Source organism: Sinocyclocheilus grahami, unplaced genomic scaffold (genome assembly GCF_001515645.1).
Source record: "Sinocyclocheilus grahami isolate Dianchi unplaced genomic scaffold, SAMN03320097.WGS_v1.1 scaffold1393.1, whole genome shotgun sequence".
In the NCBI taxonomy this organism is placed as follows: domain Eukaryota; kingdom Metazoa; phylum Chordata; class Actinopteri; order Cypriniformes; family Cyprinidae; genus Sinocyclocheilus; species Sinocyclocheilus grahami.
The window spans coordinates 190,430-191,593 of NW_015506572.1; the positions used below are offsets into that span (position 1 = coordinate 190,430).

General features: G+C 47.4%; 1 protein-coding gene across 1 annotated transcript in view; it reads left to right on the forward strand.

The window, feature by feature from the left end:
* Window positions 1-324, forward strand: part of LOC107569902 (secretory carrier-associated membrane protein 5-like) — a 6,983-nt gene extending 6,659 nt beyond the window's left edge. Inside the window, exon 4 of the mRNA XM_016256071.1 lies at window positions 140-324. Coding sequence (XP_016111557.1) covers window positions 140-300 — 161 coding nt within the window. The 3' untranslated portion in view covers window positions 301-324. The remainder of the gene's footprint in view (window positions 1-139) is intronic.
* The last annotated feature ends 840 nt before the right edge of the window (window positions 325-1,164 follow it).

The window sequence follows — 1,164 nt, forward strand, 5'->3', positions numbered from 1 at the left end:
CCCCTCTCTCTCTCTCTCTCTCTCTCTCTCTCCTCTAAAGGAGGAGCTTTTGGAACAGAAGGGTTTCTCTCATCTCTGATCCATCTGTGCAGATGTCCAGGTGTGTTTGTGATGGTTTAATAGTCTGCTGTTGTTCCAGTGTACGGCGTGACGCTGCTGGTGAATTTCTTGGGCTGTATGGCGTGGATGTTTGGAGGAGGAGGAGTGACTAACTTTGGCATGTCCATCATCTGGGTTATTCTCTTCACCCCCTGCTCTTACGTGTGCTGGTTCAGACCCATTTACAATGCCTTCAAGTGAGCATCGGTTTACCTGTTTATTATCCAATTAACAGAACAGGCAGAAAGTGCGTTGCTGGGCGCCACCACCACGCAAGGAACTGAGGTAAGTGCCGCCATCTCGGGAGGTTCTGCAGCCTGCGCCGCCAGCCTCTAAAGAGACTTCAGTGGACACCGTGGCCTCTGGGAGCACGGCAGTGAACACCGACTAGCTGAGATGTGACGTGACTCTGAATGAATAGCTGAGACGTGGCGACCCTAGAAGTTCAGCTGTGACGTGACTCTGGACGAACAGCTGAGACTTTACGAGGCTCTGGATGAACAGCTGTGATGCGACGTGAATCTGGATGACTAGCTGAGACGTGACGTGACTCTGGATGAATAGCTGAGACTTGATGAGGTTCTGGCGGATCAGCTGAGACTTGACTGTACTCATGACGATCAGTTGTGACTTGACTAGACTCATGAATATCAGTGGTGACTTGACTGAACTCAGGAAGAACAGCTGTGACTAGACTAGACTCATGAAGATCAGCTGTGACTAGACTTGACCCATGATAATGAATTGTAACTTGACTTGACTCAAGACGATCAACTGTGACTTGACTAGACTCATAACTATCAACTGTGACTTGACTAGACTCGTGATCATAAACTGTGACTTGATTTGACTCGTGATGATCAACTGTGATTAGACTCGACTCATAACTATCAGCTGTGACTTGACTAGACTCATGATCATAAACTGTGACTTGATTTGCCCCATGACGATCAACTGTGACTTGACTAGACTCATAACTATCAGCTGTGACTTGACTAGACTCATGATCATAAACTGTGACTTGATTTGCCCCATGACGATCAACTGTGACTTGACTAGACTCAT